A 17475-nucleotide genomic window follows, 5' to 3' on the forward strand; every position below is an offset into this window, starting at 1 on the left:
AGCTAATGACTGACAATCCCTAAACTCCAGCTGCCCGCCCGTGGATGGTGCCCCCTCACTTCATCCCAGGCTCCGTCCCGGTCCCCGTTTTACGGCGCACGTGGAGAACTCCCCGTGTGCGCACCGGGAATGCCCCGCGCGGGGCCGGGGGCGCTCCCCGGAGGGATCGGGGTCGGGAGGAGCGTCCCCCATTCCCGGTTCCCCCGGTCCGTCCTGGAGAATCCGGCCCGGAGCCGCCGGTCCCGGCCCGGGCGGCGCCTGCGCGGGGCCCCGGAAGGGGCGGGAGTGACCCGGGATTGGAGCCGGGATTGGGGCTGGGACAGGAGCCGGGCTGGAGCTGAGCTCGGGGCCATGCTGAGGGTGTTGAGAGCCGGGCTGGCCCCGGGCCGCCCGCGGCACCTCCAGGTACCGCCCGAGGGGCCCCTCAGGAGGCGGCGGCCCCGCTGTGAGGGGCGGGAGGGGAAGGGGCCGGGCCGGGCCCGCCCGAACCCCCCGGCGGCTGCAGGACACGCGTGACCCGCCCCGTGGGATCGGGCACGGGGATGGGGGACACGGGAGAGCGGGAATGTCAGCGGGGTGGGGATGTGGGGATGGCGAGGAGGGGCCGCGCGGTGCGTCCGGGCTGGGGACAGTCCCGGGTGAGCTGGAAAGGCCATTGGGCCTTAAGTGACCGGTTTGACACAGAGCAGAGGCCGTAGGGAAGCGGTTTGGAAGTTTATCCATCGGCACAGCGAGTCACAGGAGCAGTTAGGGTGGGAAAAGACCTCCAGGATCTCCGAGCCCACCCTGTGCCCGATGCCCACCTTGTCCCCAGCCCAGAGCACTGAGTGCCACGGCCAGGCCTTCCCTGGACACCTCCAGGGCTGGGCACTCCAAACCTCCCTGGGCAGCCCCTGCCAGTGCCTGACCACCCTTTCCAGGGAGAAATTCCTCCTGATGTCCAACCTGACCCTCCCCTAGCACAGCCTGAGGCTTTTCCCTCTTGTCCTGTCACTCGCTGCTGTGTTGGGTCAGCTCCTCACCAACTCATGACCTCCTCTTGCCCTCCAGCTGCTCCTGACCTCCTGCAGACACTGTTCCTCGGGGGTCCTTCCCAACGAGAGGATCCGCAACATCGGGATCTCGGCCCACATCGACTCTGGGAAGACGACGCTGACGGAGCGAATCCTGTTCTACACGGGCAGGATCGCGCAGATGCACGAGGTGGGGCTGCTCCAGGGGGAGCCCTGAAACCCTCCTGCTTCCCCTGATAACCCTTTAAAAATTAGTGGAGGGCAAGGGGATTGAATCCCAGAATCACTGAGGTTGAAAAAGCCCTCCAAGGTCATCGAATCCACCCCATGCCCCATCTCCACCTTGTCCCCCGGCCCAGAGCACTGAGTGCCACGTCCGGTCCTTCCTTGGGCACCTCCAGGCATGGGACGTGTGTTCTTAGTAAAGTCCTGGGACTACATTTTTTTTTAATTTCTTCTTTCCTAAGGTGAAAGGTAAGGATGGAGTTGGAGCTGTGATGGATTCCATGGAGCTGGAGCGACAGCGGGGCATCACCATCCAGTCTGCGGCCACTTACACCATGTGGAGAGACACCAACATCAACATCATTGACACCCCAGGTGAGGGAGCTGGGAACACCTGGGGGTTGCTGTTCCTCATGGATACAGAGGACATGGTGCATCTTTGTGTTGTGACAGGACAATGTGGCGTGGATTCAAACTGACAGAGGGGGAATTTAGGTGAGATTTAATTCAGGAAGGAAGAAATCCATCCCTGGGAGGGTGGGGAGGCCCTGGCACAGGTTGCCTAGAGAAGCTGTGGCTACCCCATCCCTGGAAGTGTCCAAGGCCAGGTTGGACGGGGCTTGGAGCAACCTGGGCTAGTGGAAGGTGTCCCTGCCCATGGCAGGGGGTGGGATTGGATGAGCTTTAATCTCCTTCCCACCCAAACCATTCCATGGTTCCATGATCAGCCACTCAAGCTGGTGTGACTCTGTGGCTGGAGGGTTTGGCTCTGTTGGCTGTTGCTCCTTTCTGCACTCATTTGTCATGATTAATGAGTTTTATTGTCCTTCAGGACACGTGGACTTCACCATTGAAGTGGAGAGGTCTCTGAGAGTCCTGGATGGAGCAATCCTGGTGCTCTGTGCTGTTGGAGGAGTCCAGTGCCAGACCATCACTGTGAACAGGCAGATGAAGAGGTACAACGTGCCCTTCCTGACCTTCATCAACAAACTGGACAGGATGGGCTCCAACCCAGCCAGGGCCGTGCAGCAACTCAGGTATTTACCAGTTAAAATGACTTGGGAAATAATTCTGAATACTCCCATGGCAGGGGAAGAATGTTGGAGAGGCTTCTCTTTGTACCTGCAGTTTGGGGAATGCCTGACTCAGATTAAGATCTGACCCATAAGTCTCCAAAATCCCCAAATATTTTGGTCAGCCAAGACTTGCAGGGACCAAGAGCTGGGGTTTGATATTTATTTTGTTGATGGAATTATATGTGGAGCCACCTGGAAAGCAGCCTTTTGGTTTTCCCTAGATCCTGGTAGCACGTGTGCCGCTGGAATTCCAGCAGGGAGGTGATGGGGTGGTTTGGATGCCTGGAATCCTCCTTGCTCCTAATTTGATCTGTGAGATAACTCATTAATATGCATGAAGCCTTCTCCCCTAATCAAATAATCAATCTCAAACCAGTCTCCTCTGCCTTCTTTCCCAGGGGAGTTGCTCCCTGCTCCTGTTGGGATACAGAGGGTTGAGCCACCCTGGAAAACACCTGGGTGGTTTTTATCAGCACTGACAGATTTTTGGCACTGCCCAAAGGATGAAATCCAGGGATTTTGTGGGAGGTTGTTTAAAGACAATCTGGAGGAGACCCATAAAAACAACGCTTTTCTTGAACTAATTTCTGTTTTCTCCCTCTTTCAGGTCCAAGTTGAAACACAATGCAGCTTTTGTCCAGATTCCAATTGGGCTGGAGGGAGACTTTAAAGGAATTATAGATCTTATTGAAGAAAAAGCCATTTATTTTGATGGGGCACTTGGGTGAGTTGTGGAACTTGCTCCTTTCTTGGCTGGAGCTGCTCTTTACACGAGGAGTTCCTCCTGCAGAGGTGAAACCCTGCTCTCTGGGAATATCAGGGTGGGGCTTGTGCCAGGGCTGAGCTCAGCCTCTGGCATTCCCATCCCCTGGCCCTGCAGGTGAGCTCTGGGATGGGTGGCTGCAGGAGGAGCTGGGTGGTGGGAAGGGGTGGTGGCCACACTTCCCACCCTGAGAAACAGGGAGACTTGCTCCATAACGGGATCTGACAGTGCACATGTGGCTTCTGGGATGAAGATGAGATGTGGGTGGGGCTGTCGGACAGGTTGTCCTGCATCCTTCAAACTCCTGCCAGGAGTGGGGAGGAACCTTCTCCTGCCAAAGCGCCAAAGCTGATCCTCGTAGGGGATTTTTCCCATTATCCATGTCAGCAGCGAGTTTTCCTTGGTCGGGCTGGTCATGGCAGTGATGGAAGGTGATGGATCCACGTGGTCCATGCCCTGTGGGTGATGGTTTGTCCCCGTGTGTGCAGGCAGACCCTCCGTGTTGAGGAGGTCCCGGCCGAGCTGCGGGCGGAGGCGGCCGAGCGGCGCCGGGAGCTCGTCGAGTGCGTCGCCAACGCCGACGATCAGCTCGGGGAGATGTTCTTGGAAGAGAAGATTCCCACGGCTGCTGAGTTAAAGGTACCTCCAGAGGGGTGCAGCTCCTTGCTCCAGGAGTGGAGATGCCCAGGGAAGCCAGGGAATCTCAGGCTCCTGAGGGTGCAGGAGGAGAGTTACCAGGGCTGTTTTCCAGCTTGCCATCAGGAGAGCGACGCTGAACAAGTCCTTTACCCCAGTCCTTGTGGGAAGTGCTTTGAAGAACAAAGGGGTGCAGCCACTGCTGGATGCTGTCCTGGAATACCTTCCCAATCCCTCTGAGGTGGAGAACTATGCTATTCTGAACCAGGGGTAAGGACAGCCAGGAGCAAACAAGAGTGTCCAAGGCCAGGCTGGACGGGGCTTGGAGCAACCTGGGCTAGTGGAAGGTGTCCCTGCCCATGGCAGGGGATGGGACTAGGAGGCCTTCAAGGTCCTTTCCAACCCAAACCATTTCATGATCCTATGGAATAGTTTCAAAGCTGTTTAATACATAGCAGGAAACATCAGTAACAAGATCCAGGATCATTTACCATTTGTATTAAATAATAGCACCAGAATTTGGCACAAACTCCCAAAACTAAGAGAGCTCCTTTCATCTGAGGGTTACCCTTTATACTGGTGTTATTAACACATTAAATGTTAAATATGGAAAATGATTATGAGGTAGTTCATCAGAAATGATGGCAGCCCTTCAAGCCTTCAGCCCCCTTCAGTGCCTGACCACCCTTTCTAGGAAGAAATTCCTCCTCATGTCCAACCTGACCCTCCCCTGGCACAACTTGAGGCTGTTCCCTCTTGTCCTGTCCCTTGTTCCCTGGGAGAGAAGTCCAACAATTAGGTGTGAACCCCAACATTAAAGCCAGTAAAGAGCCAGCAGATGCTTAGAGGAGGCTCCTGTGTTGCCTCATAACCTCACCTCCCTCTCCAACCCTGTTTTTAAGGGATTCTGAGGATGGATCCAAGTTCCTGTTGAACTCTGCTCGTGATGATTCCCAACCTTTCATCGGCCTTGCCTTCAAACTGGAGGTGAGTCCACTGAGTTCTTTCTAACGACTCACAGAGTGAATCCAAACAGATGGGGCTGCCAAAGTTGTGTAGAGCAAGCTTTAAAATCAGTTTATATTTAAATTCAGTTTAAACTTAACCTTTAAAAAACTGGTTCCCACCATAAAATCCACCAGCGTGTCCAACACTTGCCAATTTGGAAGTTTAGAATGGGGTCATGTCCCTCAGGTATTTCATGGTTTTCTTAGTTAAAACTTAAACATTTGGGGAGGTTATGGGTTATTTCAGATACTTTCAGAGAAAAATCCTGGATTTGAAAACAATGAAACAGGAGAGGTTTGGAGAGGATAAAGTGCACAGTTTTAAGGAAACAATTTGTTTCTGCCTAAAGAGCAGCACTTGAGATTTCATGTTGCATGTCAATGTGTGTCTCTGTTGGGAAGGTTTGGGAGGGATAATATGAGTTCAGAAAATTGCCAGGAAATGCCAAATTCCATCCCAGAGCCAAGGGAAAGCTGAGACTCTTAGAAACGTTTCAGTTACATTTCTAGTGTGGAAATTCAAACCAGAAACATTCAGTCAGTGCAGGTGATGCTTTTCAGTAACAGTGCTCTTGGTTCCCAGAAGGATCATATGTGATTTTTTTTCCCTGGATTTTGCTTCCAGGCTGGTAAATTTGGGCAGTTAACCTACATCAGAGTTTACCAGGGGAGGCTGAAGAAGTCTGATTACATCTACAACACCAGGACTGGGAAGAGGGTGCGAGTGCAGAGGCTCGTCCGGATGCACTCGGACAACATGGAGGTGAGTGATCCCTAGGGATGGACTCTGAGCCACTGTCTGGCATTCCTGCAGTGGGCCAGGACTGCCTGGAACACAGCACATTGTTTGCTTCACATCCCTAAACTAGAACAAGTTAGCATCCAAGCCGAGCTCTCCTTTTTGTCCTTGGAATAAAGAGGTGGAAGATTTACAGAGCATTTTATCCCAGCTGGAATTTTAGAGGAGCTCAATGTCAAGCTTTAAAACACAGAATATGTTTATGTGTCTTCTGTAAACCAGGTGTAGTTTGTAGGTTATAGAATCAGAGGAGAAATCCCAGAATGGTTTGGGTTGGAAGGATCTTAAAGCCCACCCAGTGCCACCCCCTGCCATGTGCAGGGACACCTTCCATGATCCCAGATTGCTCCAGGCCCTGTCCAGCCTGGCCTTGGACACTCTCAGGGATGGGGCAGCCACAGCCTCTCTTATCTTTCAGTGTTATCTAAACAGGAAACTTTTCTTTCCCCAGGATGTCAGTGAAGTTTATGCTGGAGACATCTGTGCCCTGTTTGGGATTGACTGTGCCAGCGGGGACACCTTCACTGATAAAACCAGCACTGCCATCTCCATGGTGAGTTCCCCTTTCCCTGAGGGCCTCAGGCACTGGCATTTACCAGGATTTTGCTGGGGAAGTTTGTAATCATCACCTCTTCCTTGGTGGCCACTGCAGGAATCCATCCACGTCCCCGATCCCGTCATCTCCGTGGCCATGAAGCCTTCCAACAAGGTAGGAGCCTGGGGATCCACATCTCCCCCTGGCTTCCCCTCCCTTTGCTGCTTTTTAGGATTTTATGCAGCTTAAATAAGGAACAGGCTAAAACAAGCACTGTTTGAAAGTGTTTTATCCACAATCCCTAAGATTATATCTCTGGATAACCCAGCACGTGGCTGGGCTGGATGGTGTCACTCAGCCATAAATAAGGTGCATTTCTTTGACCTGAACTTGAAATTAAATCACAATTAATACATTAATAAACACAGTTAGAAGTGTTTCAGAAAATCACCTCAGAGAGCAGAAGTGCTCAGCTGTTGATAGGAAAAGTCGAGGCCTTTTTCGTGGATAATTTCTGGAATTTGAGCAAATCTTGTGTGTTTAATTGCATTTCAGAACGACTTTGACAAGTTTTCCAAAGGCCTGAACCGCTTCACGAGGGAAGATCCCACTTTTAGAGTCCACTTTGATGATGAGAGCAAGGAGACCATCGTTTCTGGGATGGGGGAGCTGCACCTGGAAATCTATGCCCAGGTAATTGGGAAAGCAGATTCCATGGACTCTGCTTTTCACTGGTTTTCCAGCCACGAATTCTCCTTCCTTTTCCCCCTCCTCTTTCTTCTTTCCAGCTGCTTTGGGAAGAGTTTAACTGTAAATCAACCTCTGCAGGTTCTTTCTCTCCAGTGGTTCCATTTTAAAGGAAACTTCTGCCTGGAATATTTTCACTTCTTCAGTTCAAATCCATAAAAATGGATTAAACACTACACTTTGCTTTAGCAGCCTTTGCTTATAATGAACTAATAATTAATAATAATTAATTACTACAGAAAAATACTGTGTTTCTGTGGTTTTAAATGTATCCTTCCATATAAAAGCTGATGCAGGGAGAAGGGAATACCTACTTACAGTGATTAGTCTCATTCCAGTTGATGCCTGTATTTTAATTAACACAAGAGATGTGTCTGAAATGTTGACAGAATGAAGAAAAGATGCTTTTTTCTTGAAAAACTTAAACTTTAATAGAAAAATTAATGCTGTTCCCTTTCCCTGTGTAGATCTTAAGCAAAGTTGGATGCAGAATGACAGTGAACAATTTATAACATTAAAAAAAAAAAAAAACAACAACAAAAAGCCCCCCAAAATCAGTGAAAAACCCCTGGTTAACCCTGATTAAATTAATACAATAATTTCCAAAGAATTGCTCTAATGGAACAACTCTGGGTTTTTTTCCTGCAGCGAATGGAGAGGGAATATGGTTGTCCTTGCACCACAGGGAAGCCCAAAGTTGCCTTCAGGGAGAACATCTCTGCACCTGTGCCGTGAGTATTCCCTCTGGGAATTGTTTTAGTCATTTCTTTGGATGCAGCATTTGATTAAGCAGCAGGGAAGAAAAGATCAGATCAAATCCCAAGGCACAGGAAAAGTTTAATTTAATGTCTTTGTACCCTGATTGCTTCCCCACCCCTTCCCCTCCTCTGCCCTCCCTCCAAATGCCTGCTGGAGCTCTGGAGCTGCTTCCAGGTGGGATCAGGGGGTCCCTTATCCCGAGGTGTGTCCGGGCTGGCGGCTCTCCCGTGTCACTCTGACACCATCCCGAGGGTGCCACAGCACTGTCATCTCCCAGGGAATGATCTCCTGTGGGAGTGACAGCAGGGAACAAACTGGGCTTCCGTTCTCTTGGTTAGTCAGGAATTTCTCCTCGTGGAAAACTCAGGAACCAAACCCACGTAGGTGCCCCGAGTGAACTTGGCTGGAATTTAACGCTGACCTTGGTTTAAATTTGAATTTAAAGCTGACCTTGGCTTAAATTTAAAGCTGAACATCACCTTAGGAGTTACTCTTAACTCACAGTATATCTTCTCCAAACACACAGAAAAACTGGGAGAATCCATAGAATTCTGTTAATTTAAAACTTGAGAGTGCAGGGGTTGGAAGCAGCGGAGCTGGAGCTGGGAGGGAGATCCCTGGGTGGGTTTTCCAGGAGGTTGCACAATCAGGAACTTCTCTCTCACATTTTCTGTGTTTTCCTTATGAAAACACTTGCTCAGATCACAGAATTATGATGGGGAATGGCTCCAAGTGTGAATACTCTGCTAGGAACCAGTCTGTGCTGGGATAACTGGGATGGGTGAGGTCTCTGCTGGGCACCAGTGCTGTCCTCTGGCATGGGAGCATTTCCACCCCCCTGGAATTCTGCTGAGCACTCCAGGATGCCACTTCTTCCCTTGATCCCCAGCCAGTTTGGCACTGGGATCTCCCAGGAGGAAAGAGCTGTGAAGCCACCAGTGTTTTGAACCTCAGCCATTCCCAAGAAAGCCCAGAAACAGCTAGAAATTGTTGCTGTTGTGTCCTGGAATGCTGGGATGGACAGAGAAGGTGGCCCTGACCTCACCCTCACCCTCTGTGTCCACCCCACCGTCTGTGTGCCTGAGCTGGAGGCTGCAGAGCTGCCAGGCTTCAAACAACAACAAAAAAGGCTTTTAAGAAATCCAGTATTTACCTGGGACACCATTTCGTGCAGTAGAACCAGGTAGTCAAACTGCAGATATTCATCACTTCTCCTCTGGAAAGACAAGGTGAAAAGGGCTGAATTTGGGGCTTCTCCCCACCTACAGAGCAGTGAGTCAGTTCTCTTTGGTTATCCCAAGAATTCCCTGCTGTATTTCAGGTAAAACAGGTTATTATAACCAATAAAGCAGGTGGAGCTCAGTCACTGTGACAAAACAAAAAAGATCCTGATCTGTGTTTTTGTCACTCCAAATTTGCACTGGAGAGATGAATGTGAGGCTTAAAACTCTGCTAATGCCTCCCTTAAGGAAATCAGATAAATATCAACTTCAGGAACTCCTTTGGGATGGGAACACCTCCTTCTACAAGGTGTCAGTTTAACCCAGATAATCCCAAATCAAATTGTCAGTAGGATAAGGACACACCCCAGAGGCCTTACAGGGATTCTGAGTGACAAAATACACACTGGCCTTTGGAATATACTCTTTTCCCATGTATTTTTCAAGGAAAAGGAACAAAATTCCCCAAGAGAGGTGGCAGCTGGGTTAATTTAATAGTTTTCTGTCTGCCTTGTCCTCGAATTTGTTAAAGAGGGGTTTAAAATCTTTGAACTCTCGCTGGTGCACAGCCCTGCAGCAGCTGTGAATTGCTCCGAGATGCCATCAGAGGGAGCAAAACATTCACAAATCCTGCTCCCTGAAGCCATTTGTCTCTCCTTCATCCCCAGCACTTCCTGGGAATTCACTGGTTGTTCTGAGTGGCAAAACCATTTGGGCCTTGAGTTTTCTAAATCCTGTTTCTTTTTCCTGGCTCACATCCAAAATTGCCTCAGATTTAAGCTGACCAGCCCTTTAGAGGTTATTCTTAACTCACAATATATTTTTTTTTCCAAACAGAGCAGAGGAATTAGGGAGAATCTATAGAATTCTATTAATTTACAAATCAAACCAAAAGGACTTGGCTGTGACAGTAAGTTTTGTGAAAGCAAAGTGCTTTCTCTCACTTAAGCCTCTTCCAGGCAAGGGGCCTGTCAGGCCTGGTGGTGGCAATTAATGACTCAGTTAATGTCAGGAGCTACAGTGAGATTTGCCAGGTTTTGATTCCTGAGTTTAGGGCAGATCCAGGTGTGCTCAAGATAAACCCATCCCTTATAACCACCCAGAAATAAAACAGGAAATATCTTATCCTGGAATATTCTGTTCCCTTTCTCCCTCGTCTTCCCCTTTTGTCTTCCTCAGTTCAGGTTTCTCACCATAAACTCAGTTGATGCTCATCATGGTAAGGGAAGTCCAAGAGCTCAAATAAAAATCCCTTTTAAGTGCTGTTTGATTAGAGGGAAGGGGTAGTGGAACAAAATTCAAACACTGGACTAGATTCTTAAAACCAAACCAGAGCAGGAAGTTCAGACATAATTGAGGTTTCCTGAATGTGGATTTTTAAGAATGTGGATCCTGCTCAGCTCCTAAACACTATTTTTCTTGCAGAGCATTGAGAGCCAAGGCCAGGTTGGAATATATGTCAGGGGAAAGAAGTGGAGGAGAACACCCTGGAAGTGTCCAAGGCTAGGTTGGACGGGGCTTGGAGCAACCTGGGCTGGTGGAAGGTGTCCCTGCCCATGGCAGGGGTGGCACTGGATGGGCTTTAAGGTCCATTCCCACCCAAACCACCCTGGAATTCTCTGTCTGATGGAGACTTACCACCTGCTTCACATGTTTGATCTGGGCCAGCTGGAGCTGGGTGTTTTCCGTGGAATTCTGCCACACCAGGTACCCCGAGGCGACCCAGGCGAGCAGGTGGAGGGGCTCCAGCTCTGGGGGCACGTGGCCATGGCTGTCTGGGAAACAAAACAATTCCCGGGGGTTAAACAAGAGCCAGCAACAGAACTTCATCACCTGGTGCTAAAGTCACTCCCATCCATGTCACAAAACCTTCCACGGGATCTTGGAAGAGCTGCTCCGTCCCCGCAGTGATTCCTCCTGTGGAATCACAGCGTGGTTTGGGTTGGAAGGGACCTTAAAGTTCACCTTCCACTAGCCCAGGTTGCTCCAAGCCTCGTCCAGCCTGGCCTTGGACATTTCCAGGGTGTTCTCCTCCACTTTTTTCCCCTGACATATGAAGTTTTCAAGGCTCTGAAGTCCAAGCAGCCCCTCGTTGTGCAGTCGGGGTGTGGGATGTGCTGTGCCAAGGACAGCTCAGAGGGAGCAGGTGACAGTGGCAGGTGGTTCTGCAGAACAGCCACATGCAAATCCTGCCTCAATTCTGGATTTCAGGAATCAGAATAAATTGAGTAGCTGTGACTGAGAGACCCCCAGACAGAGAAAGGGAAGCAGCACGTGTTCAGAGCAGGGGGGAGGCCTGATCCTTCTCCCCCAGCCCCATCCTTGTACCTGGAATGTTCTCTGCCACAAGCTCTTTTTCCAGGCTCCTGATTCGAGTGTAGAACACGTGATCTGCTTCCTCTGTGCTCTTTAGTTCTCCTTCAAGTGTGAACTGCACATCTGGAGCAATGTTTTTGTTGCCCAGATGATACAGAACCTCAGCAGTGCAGTTAACAGTACTGTCCTGTCACAGAGTTAATTATGTGCATTAATATTTCATTAAGTACATGTGTAATGTGGGTAATTTGCATTTCTGACATGTCTTTTTTTTTATGGAGTTGCTGCTTTCTCTGAGTCTGGCCCAGAGAGATTTGTGATTATTTAAGACAAGGTTAAATTCACGGTTTATCTGTGAATGCATAAAGGTGATTTGCTTTCTGCAGTGATGGGAAGGGCAGTGGATGGGGTGCAGAATGTCCCTTGTGCTGTTCACTTGGAGCTGAGTGACACTGAAATGTCCTTGTCATCCCTCCAGCACTGTCTGGTGCTGGAGTGGAAGGTACCACATGGGCAGGGCTTTTATGGTGGTAAAATTTAGCCTTTTTTTACCTGATTTGCAGGATAGAAAATCAGAAACATGATTCCAAATATGATTAGTTGGTGTGTCCCCTGGATGCTGAGCCAGAGGAGCAGCATCAAATGAGTTTATGACACATCAGTGCTGCCAAGCTCTGCCCTCAGAGTGTTTAATTAAATCAACCTGAACTCACTTTGTCCAGGACATCTTCCAGCTCCAGTTCCAGGTAGTACTTGTGCCCAACATCCTTGATGTCCTGAGAAAGGGAAAACATTAAGGATGTTTATTTTGTCAAATGTTGAATGACTTTGCATAGTGGACAAGATCAGAGAATCACAGAATGGTTTGGGTTGGGAGGGAATTTAAAACTCATGCAGTCCCACCCTGCCATGGGCAGGGACACCTTCCACTAGCCCAGGTTGCTCCAACCTGGCCTGGGACACTTCCAGGGATGGGGCAGCCACAGCTTCTTTGGGCAACCTGTGCCAGGGCCTCTCCACCCTCATTTCTAGCCCTGAATTAACATTTTGGGGCTCCCCATGTGATTCCATCCAGCAATGTGCTGCTGGTGGGAGTGCTCAGTGATTCCTCCAATGAAGTCCCTTTTGCAGTTCATTATGAATCATGTCATGGAGTTTTTTGGCTGTAATGACTGAAGGGAGTGGGGGGGTTGCTGTGCCCCTGTTTTGGGGTTTTGTGCCCTGTTCTCACAGGTGGGGTTTGCTGTGCCCTGTTCTCATGGGTTTGTTTCCCTGTAACCCAGCCTGGGTGAGCAGCGAGGTGTGTCCTGGCAGCCGCAGTCCGAGCACCCTCCTCCCTCCTGAGCGTCCTTGGCAGGTTCCCCGGGCCCGATGCCATCGTGGGAACAGCACGGGGTGTATTCCACCTTCCCAGCCTGCCCGACTGCTCCCAGCCCCCGGGCTGTTCGGGACACACAGGTCCTTCCGTGCCCCCCAAACGTGGGTGGGCAGAGCCGCGGTGACACAGAATCCCAGGACAGCGGGGGTTGGAGGGCACCTCGGGGGATCGCCCAGGCAGGGGCACCTGGAGCGGGTGGCACAGGGACGCTCCGGGTGGGATTGGGGTGTCTCCAGAGAGGAGACTCCACACCCTCCCTGGGCAGCTGTCCCCGAGCTCCGGGGCCCCGCTGGAGGGCAGTTCCCGGGGGTTTAGTTGCCGCCCCTCGCTGCCGGTGCCGCTCTCACCTCGGTGCGCGCCCGGCGCAGCTCCCGCAGCCGCAGCGCCCGCCCGGGGCCGCCCCGCCGGTACCGCAGGAACGCCACGGCCACGGCGGCGGCCCGGCGGGAGGGGAACTGTGCCGGGGGCAGCTCCATGGCCACGCAGCTTCCTCCGCCCGCAGGAAGGCACCGGCACGGGGAGGGACCGCGGGCGGCGGGTCCCGCCCCGGGGAGCGGGCGGGGACGGCGCTGATGCTGCCGAGAGGGCGCGGGTCCCTCCGGCCGGGGGGAGTGAAGGTTTTAACTGCGAACGGGGTTAGGTGGGATAGTGGGGAGAAATCCTTCCCTGTGAGGAACAGGCACAGGTTGCCCAGAGAAGCTGTGGCTGCCCCATCCCTGGAAGCGTCCCAGGCCAAGTTGGAGCAACCTGGGCTAGTGGAAGGTGTCCCTGCCCGTGGAAGGTGTCCCTGCCCATGGCAGGGGTGGACTCCATAACCTTTACATTCCCTTCCAACCCAGAGTAGTCTGGGATTCTATGAACTGCAGAATGGGAATTTTTTCCCTGGGGTTGCAGCAGGTTCATGTGTTTGGGGTGTTGTTTGTTTTCAGGTTTGAATTCACCCACAAGAAGCAGACAGGAGGAGCGGGCCAGTATGGCAAAGTGATCGGGGTGCTGGAGCCCCTGGATCCTGAGGACTACACCAAAGTAGAGTTTGAAGACAGAACCGTTGGCACAAATATTCCCAAACAATTCGTGCCCGCTGTGGAAAAGGTACAAACCATCTGTGTGCTACAGTAAATACTGATTTCTGTGTTTTCTTGCCATATCACCCACATTTACTGTGCTGGCCTTGCCACAGGCAAGGGGGCTCTTCCCGTTTCTTCAGTGGAAACAGAATCATTTGTGTGGTTTTACTTCATATCTCACATTCCTGGGTTTTCCACTGTCTTTAGAAGCTGCTCTGTTTGCTTTGGTGGTGTGTGCTGGCTCTGTTTCCCTGGCAGTGCCTCCTTTCCTTGCTCACAGTCCAACAAGCCTCCTGCTCAGTCTGCTTCTTACTGGCCCTTCTGCTTTTGGTTGTGGCCCCACAATTCTCATCTCTAACCCCAAAATATGGAACTTTTTCTGTGACTTCTCTGAGGCCAATTATGTAGGAAGCTGCAATTAAACTGCATTTCCTGCCTGAATTCCCAATTCATCTCTGAATTCCTTTTTCATCTCTGTGACTGTCTCTCTGTCAGATTTATCACAGACTATTTTAATTAGCCTGCCATCATCTTGGAATTCCTATGATAACCCAGAATAATTCCTTCGTTATTCTATGATGCAACACTTGAAGACTTTTGCAAAATCCTGAAAAAAACATGCAGTCTTAAAGGAATCCTGTTCTCCAGGCAGGAGCTCTTTCCACACAGAGCATTCTTTGGGGTTTTGGCCATACAGTCCCTTACAGAGCCAAATCCTGAGGGCAGTTTTCCTTGTTCCTTGGTTTTTAGTTTTAAAAAGTATCAGTGTCCAACTGAGGTGCCAAAGACTGACAGCACAGAGGTTCCAGATTCCTGGTGCTGACTCGGGCTGTTGTTCCAGGGATTCCGAGATGCCTGTGAGAAGGGTCTGGTGTCCGGGCACAAGATCTCCGGGATCAGGTTCGTCCTGGAGGATGGTGCCCATCACATGGTGGACTCCAACGAGATCTCCTTCATCAGGGCAGGAGAAGGAGCCCTAAAACAAGGTAGGAGCTCCTTGCTTGGGTGTGTCCTGGCTGTTATTGCTGGGGCTGAATTTAACAGCCTCATTTCTGTAGGTTCATTTGTTATTTGGGGTATCCATCCATCCACCCACCCACCCATCCATCCAAAGTCTGGCCACTTGTGTAGAGCACAGTGTAAGAGTTTGTAGAATTTCTGAGGGGGGCACAACAGTTCTTGTGGTTCTGTGAAGGAGATCCTGTTTTCCTGGAATACAGTACAGAAACATCAGCAGCACCATCCTTACAGGGTAGGAAGAGAACATTTGGTCAAACTGTGCCTTTTTTAGGAAAAATGTCTTCACTGGAGGAGTGGTGAAGCACTGGGACAGGGAATTGGTGGAGTCACAATCCCTGGAATTGCCCCTGGATGTGGCACTTCACAACATGGTTTAGGGTCAGAGGTTGGATTTGATGACTTTGCAGGTCTTTTCCAACCTTAATGACTCTGTGATTATGGTGTCAGGAATAACAAGCCGGGGAGCTGGAATTCCATGGAGCTGCTTGTTTTCCCTCGCTGTCATAGGAAACCCTTGGCATTACCATGAACCATTTGTTGCTGTGCATGGGAGTATCTGAACTTCCCCCAGGCTTGTGGTGCTGGATTGTTTCTCCCGCTGTTTTTCCCAGCCATGGAAAACGCCACGGTGCGAATCATCGAGCCCATCATGGCCGTGGAGGTGATGGCTCCCACGGAATTCCAGGGAGCTGTGATAGCTGGGATCAACCGGCGCCACGGGGTCATCACGGGGCAGGACGGGGCAGAGGGCTACTTCACCCTCTATGCTGAGGTTTGTGCTCTTCCCGGCTTTTCCTTTCCTCCTGTTGCCTTTTGACTCCATCACTGTTTTCCTTAGTTTGTGTGGATAAACTTGGAGCCAGGTTGACTCATTTTCCGTGTTCCCTTTCTTATGTCCCTTCTAAAAACGTGTGTTTTCCTGTTGGGTGGTGGGAGGGAAAATCATCTCGGCAAGGCTTTGGCTTTGGGCTGCCCTGCATCCCTTCTGCTTCCAAAACTGAGGAATTTAATCAGAGCTCCAGTCTGGAGTTACCTCAAACCTTGTGATCTCTGGATGACACAGCCCTGAATCCAGGATGCTCCAGTTCCTGGTGCATTCAGACTCTCAGATTTTTGAAGTTTCCTGCTGAAAACACGTTGCAAGTATAAATCAGTTAAAATAACAGGTGCTTTACAACACCAGATCATTCAATCCGAGCTTTTTACAGGCAGCACTGACTCTTTGTGTCAGAATTGGGATCAATTAGGTGGTGACTCAAAGTTGATGGAAAAAGTGTTTTGTTTTTACAAGCCTGTGTTGGGATTTCAGGTGCCACTGAACGATATGTTTGGATATGCCACCGAGCTGAGGTCCTGCACAGAGGTGAGTCCTCCATGTCCTCTTTGCTTAAACGTGTTTATTTCTGTAAATTTGGGCTACTTTGCATCATTGCATCCATAGCAACTGCAGCAGGGAAGGAGATAAAACCCAAACCCAGAGCTGGGTCCTTCCTGCTCAAAAAGTTCTTCCATGCTTTGGATTTTGTTTGTGTGGGATTGTGAAGGATTCTTGGATGTTGTTTCACAGACAAGGGAGTGACCTGCTGTTCAGCACAGTTACACATGTACCATCTTCACCTGGATGTTCTTTTCCCAATTTTACAGGGAAAGGGGGAATATACCATGGAATACTCCAGATACCACCCGTGTTCACCCAGCACTCAGGAAGAAATAATCAACAAATACCTGGAAGCAACGGGGCGACTTCCTGCCAAAAAGGGCAAAGCCAAGAGCTGATCTGACTCCTCCGGAGTCCTTTGAACAGTTTTTCCCAATCTCCTCCAGCAGCTCAGTTTTCCAAGCCGTGGAAGCAGAGAAGGCTGGCTGGGGAAGGCAGGCTGGCAGTGGGATTTGGACTTGGAATTTTGTCATCATACCCTTCCTCTGTGGAATTCTCAGGAGCCACCAGAGGATCACAGCGGAATCGTTCACGTGTAAATGCTGTCCTTAACAAAATAGATGTTAAAACACGGCTGATAATTGGTCTTGAAATTCGTCTTAATTAAGTTCTATTAAAATAATTGTATTTTTTACTTGATACATCATTATTGTGTAATTAGGTTTGGGAAGTTTGAAAATGTTGAGGCAGGAGAGTCAGGTAGGAGCTGCTGGACAGGCACGGGGAGTGAGTTGTCAGCCCACACAGAGCACTTCTCACAGGGTGCTCCCAGCTTCCCTCCAGGGAAAAATGCCACTTTTCCCTCCAAATCCTCCAGAAGTGGCACAGGATCCTTCAAAGTCTCCACCCACTGGGCAAAGCCATCGCTCAGTGCCACTGCCCTGGCACCGAATCTGCTTTTCACTGGTGGCACAACAGAGTTGAGAAGGGTGTTGGTGGGAGTTAACTCTTCCCAAAGCTGGGAGCAACCTGGAATTCCTCTGTGGGCTTGTGATGTGGATTCATTGTGTGGGCTTGACTTTGGCTCTCTGTTAGAAAACCAAACCAGAGCTTTCTCTTCCCAGAATCTCCCAATCCCGAGGGCGTGTCCAGCCGATGCTCAGCGCAGGAATCAGTTGACTGAAATCTTACTGACTCATTGCAGAGACAAAACAAGGATCCTGGAGTTCCATGGGAAGGAGAAGATATTCCCATAATTCTGTATTTTTAATGACTCCCAGAAGGTCCATGTTGAAGTGTCTCTCTCCCTTCCTGACCTCCTGAGCTTAACAGACTTCCAGTAAACGGGGGATGAAGTTCCAGTTCAAACCCAGCGACATTCCTGGCACAGGATGATTCCCAGACACAGTCAGGAGTGCAGCAGCCAGGCTTCTCCACAGCCCTCACGGGAAGACAGGGAAAAGGAGTTATTTTGACCTTGGGAACAGATTTGTGAGCACGTGGAGGTGCTAACAGGGCTCAGGCGTGGGGTGGTGT

General features: G+C 50.3%; 2 protein-coding genes across 3 annotated transcripts; one reads left to right on the forward strand and one right to left on the reverse strand.

Moving 5' to 3' along the window:
• The first annotated feature begins 298 nt into the window (after nucleotides 1-298).
• Nucleotides 299-16638, forward strand: GFM1 (G elongation factor mitochondrial 1). The gene is made up of 18 exons (XM_027730509.2): nucleotides 299-405; nucleotides 1051-1203; nucleotides 1481-1613; nucleotides 2071-2275; nucleotides 2922-3038; nucleotides 3566-3716; nucleotides 3829-3983; nucleotides 4616-4700; nucleotides 5346-5483; nucleotides 5971-6072; nucleotides 6172-6228; nucleotides 6610-6747; nucleotides 7450-7532; nucleotides 13404-13566; nucleotides 14383-14527; nucleotides 15173-15333; nucleotides 15871-15924; nucleotides 16206-16638. Exons 1-18 carry the CDS (start codon nucleotides 352-354, stop codon nucleotides 16335-16337), a joined length of 2226 nt encoding a protein of 741 aa, XP_027586310.2. The 5' UTR covers nucleotides 299-351; the 3' UTR covers nucleotides 16338-16638.
• LXN (latexin) lies at nucleotides 7351-12950 on the reverse strand. Of its 2 annotated transcripts, XM_027730534.2 has the most exons (6): nucleotides 12822-12950; nucleotides 11810-11872; nucleotides 11109-11283; nucleotides 10419-10555; nucleotides 8714-8776; nucleotides 7351-7848 (listed from the first exon to the last, which is right to left on the reverse strand). In XM_027730534.2, exons 1-6 carry the CDS (start codon nucleotides 12948-12950, stop codon nucleotides 7753-7755), a joined length of 663 nt encoding a protein of 220 aa, XP_027586335.1. In that variant the 3' UTR covers nucleotides 7351-7752. The 2 variants fall into 2 exon arrangements, with proteins under 2 accessions (XP_027586335.1, XP_027586329.1); XM_027730528.2 differs by lacking the exons at nucleotides 10419-10555; nucleotides 11109-11283 and having other exon boundaries at nucleotides 7756-8776.
• Nucleotides 16639-17475: the final 837 nt, after the last annotated feature.

This window comes from Pipra filicauda, unplaced genomic scaffold (assembly GCF_003945595.2).
Source record: "Pipra filicauda isolate LSUMZ 115617 unplaced genomic scaffold, ASM394559v2 scaffold78_size3787270_pilon, whole genome shotgun sequence".
Taxonomy (NCBI): Eukaryota; Metazoa; Chordata; class Aves; order Passeriformes; family Pipridae; genus Pipra; species Pipra filicauda.

Excerpts from the sequence above, each read along its gene's own strand:
- GFM1 (XM_027730509.2), top strand. The coding sequence starts at position 352 with ATGCTGAGGGTGTTGAGAGCCGGGCTGGCCCCGGGCCGCCCGCGGCAC. Across the intron at positions 3,984-4,615 it reads TATGCTATTCTGAACCAGGG|GGATTCTGAGGATGGATCCA; the intron begins GTAAGGACAGCC and ends CCTGTTTTTAAG. Across the intron at positions 6,229-6,609 it reads CCATGAAGCCTTCCAACAAG|AACGACTTTGACAAGTTTTC; the intron begins GTAGGAGCCTGG and ends ATTGCATTTCAG.
- LXN (XM_027730528.2), bottom strand. The coding sequence starts at position 12,950 with ATGGAGCTGCCCCCGGCACAGTTCCCCTCCCGCCGGGCCGCCGCCGTG. Across the intron at positions 11,873-12,821 it reads TGCGCCGGGCGCGCACCGAG|GACATCAAGGATGTTGGGCA; the intron begins GTGAGAGCGGCA and ends TCCCTTTCTCAG. Across the intron at positions 8,777-11,809 it reads TGGAAGATGTCCTGGACAAA|AGGAGAAGTGATGAATATCT; the intron begins GTGAGTTCAGGT and ends TTGTCTTTCCAG.